This window comes from Poromitra crassiceps (genome assembly GCF_964638095.1).
Source record: "Poromitra crassiceps genome assembly, contig: HAP1_SCAFFOLD_1456, whole genome shotgun sequence".
NCBI lineage: Eukaryota > Metazoa > Chordata > Actinopteri > Beryciformes > Melamphaidae > Poromitra > Poromitra crassiceps.
In genome coordinates, this window is record NW_028150956.1 from 1 (window position 1) to 3006 (window position 3006).

General features: G+C 42.2%; 1 protein-coding gene across 1 annotated transcript; it reads right to left on the reverse strand.

Annotated features, from left to right (window-relative positions):
• Positions 1–812: 812 nt before the first annotated feature.
• LOC310771889 (Krueppel-like factor 16) lies at positions 813–2954 on the reverse strand (the record flags this gene model as incomplete). Its single annotated transcript, XM_083664391.1, has 2 exons — positions 813–1033; positions 2552–2954. The coding sequence occupies 2 exons, from the start codon at positions 2952–2954 to the stop codon at positions 813–815; spliced, it is 624 nt and encodes a 207-aa protein (XP_083520517.1).
• Between the last annotated feature and the right edge of the window lie 52 nt (positions 2955–3006).

Consider the following 3006-nt stretch of genomic DNA (forward strand, 5'->3'; position numbering starts at 1 on the left):
CCTGAAAGGAAGATTTGCTGCACTGGTCAAACTTTTTTCTTTCTTTCAGGAATTAAAATGACAAACAAGCATTTTCCGGATTTTATTTCAAACCCTGAAACATGCATATAAGTATTACAAATTAATTCTACGAGCCAATTCATTTTCACACAGAAAACAATACAAATATTGCCAATAACAACTGAGGTCCATCTCCCATCTCTCACCTCTCATCCAAAATAAGTTTGTACCATATTTGAAATTCAGTGAGCTCTTAACCCTAGCAGATGCAACAAGTAAACCAAATTTTAAAAAAGAGATTGAGAAAGTGCACTTTTGTCAGCTGTATGACAGTGATATGGTCTTAAATTTATTTCATATTTGGTATATATAACAGCGGACATAGGCTACACCTTAGGTTCTGTAGTGTAAAAGATTATTTTCAGCCACCACATTATATACAGCAACGTTCTAATAGTTCTAATGTATCCAAAACACATCAGGAATACAAAAGCCACAATAACAATGGATCCTGGCCATTAAAGATCCACAGTGACAACAATGAGGTGTCTGGTTGTTGAGGTGATCAGTTATGTAAACAAGTATTACGTTCTTTCTGAAAGGATCATATCCTCTTATATCCTCTCCTCAGCAACAATCCATTCCTTTGCTGGTAGTGGATTGCTTTACTTCTATCACACACACACACACTCTACAGCTAGGCTATTTGCAAACTTCCAATACATCGCTCCCTGTTGCCAGCTTTTGGGACTGTATTGCACTTAAACAAACAGTAGTCTGCAAGTCTTTCAACGTGAGTCAAATGAGCATTCTCAGAGAGCTCCGTCCACTTTGCGGTGAATCATGGAGGGCTGGAAGCCAGGGTGTCGGCGGGCGTGCTTCAACAGGTGGTCGCTCCGCGTGAAGCGCTTCTCGCACAGGGGGCAGAGGAAGCGCCTCTCCCCTGTGTGGGTGCGCGTGTGACGGCCCAGTTCATCAGAGCGAGCAAACCTCTTGTCACAGCCGGGCCAGGTGCAGGGGAACGGCCGCTCACCTGCCAGGGCGCGGAGGAGAGTCACAGAGAAGCAACGTCAGTGGAGAATTCCTGCTTATTGTCGGGTCACGATTCCACTCTGCACTCGTTAACTGTTCTTTTATTTAGAAAGGTGCTATGAGAGAGTGGTCTAACAACGAACTTGGCTCTCTGGTTACTGCCATATAAACATACAATTTCAGGAACATTTAAACAAAACCTAAATGAGGCATGTCATATCATTTCAAATTTTCTTGTCAAATTCTCTTCTTTTAGACCAAAACAAAGTATTGTTGATTTTAGGCAATTTGTCCAGATATTATGCAAAGTGTATTGGTTGCTCTAATAACTGCAGTTTATTTATAGATGCACATATTCCAGTATCATTAAGTCCATAGACTACTTTCATGCAGTATTCACATTAGTTTCGACATGAAAACCAGCTATTACCCTATCTTCCATGTAGGATATCTTTCCCTCTGCATGTTTGTGTTGACAAGGATCCATAACAAGACACAATAATTGTGCTACTGCTTTGAGAAATAAACATTTCTGTGGCCTCTAGCAGGTTTATTGCAAGTTGTGCTTGTCAATGTTATGCCCAAAGGAATCCACTGTTTAAAATCTTATGAGTGCCAAGAGTGTGATGGGCAACACACTGTGGGTCTGTCTGTTACTGGTTGAGGCTGTGTTTGGGTTCCATGTTTTCCCATTACAAAGAGAATTTACTTTGTGACCTGTGTCAACAGTTTATATTTATCTGCCCATGAGTGTTTTTATAAAGTAAGCTGGGCATAAACATGTACCTCTGAATAAGTTGATACGTTTTCTGGGTATGCTCTACTAATAGCGCTTTCTTTTTTATAGGTATTTAATTAACTATCATTTTACATTAATGTTCTAATGGACTGTTGCACTACTTGTCCACAACAATTTCTGTTGTGTGCTCTTTATCCCCTCTTTCCTTTGGTCTGTTTTTAATTTGTTTTTAAAAGTTTGTTTTTAATTTGCCTTTTGCTGTATTTCCTTTTGTAAAGCACTTTGTAACACTTGTTTCAAACAGTGACATAAATAAAAGTCTTCCTTTTGTTGCATTATGTCCTCCTCATTTACAAAGGCTCTCCATAGCCTTGGTCCTGTCGCCTAAATTATTAACTAACTATGATTTGTCATCCTCTCTTGCTCCCTCTTCAATTAATATGGCTTTATTGGCATGTGAAACATATTGCCAAAGCAATTGTAATAAAAGCTACAAGCAAAAATGTGTGTGCAATTAAAGATGTATAGTAGAAATAAGTGTGTAAACAGCTGTGTAACATTGCAATCAAATATAATATACATACACACAATACACTATAATGTGCAATGTGCATGCATACAATTAAATATAATAGAGAAAGTAAACAGAGTGTGTAAACATCTCTCTCTCTCTCTCTCACACACACACACACACACACACACACACACACACACACACACACACACACACACACACACACACACACACACACACACACACACTTGCCACCAGTAGCTCACCTGTGTGCGTCCTCACGTGCGCCTTCAGGTGAGATGACTTGCCATAGGTTCTGTTACAGTCTCTGTAGGTGCAGCAGTGCCTCCTCACAGCCGGGTAGGGTGGGCGTTCTGTGGATGGCGTCGGGGAGATGGTGGCATCGGACAGGGTGGAGTAACCACTTTCCCAGCAGGAGCTGCTGTCTGCGCCACCGGGGTTGATAGAGTCGCTACTACTATCCGACGCAAACATGCCCTCTTTCAGCATGTCCAACACTTCCCTGTCCTCGGCCGCGCCCTGGGAAAGGCTCTGCGAGGGCCCCACCAGGTCAGAGATGCCGGGGGCCGGACAATGAAACACGGCTCCTGTCGAAATGGATACCAAGCACTCTGCGGCGAAGTAGTCCGTGTGCGCAAACGTTGCCATCCTGCGTTGTAGGTACGTAGTTGGAAAGGCTCTTTACGCGACGGACACGCCT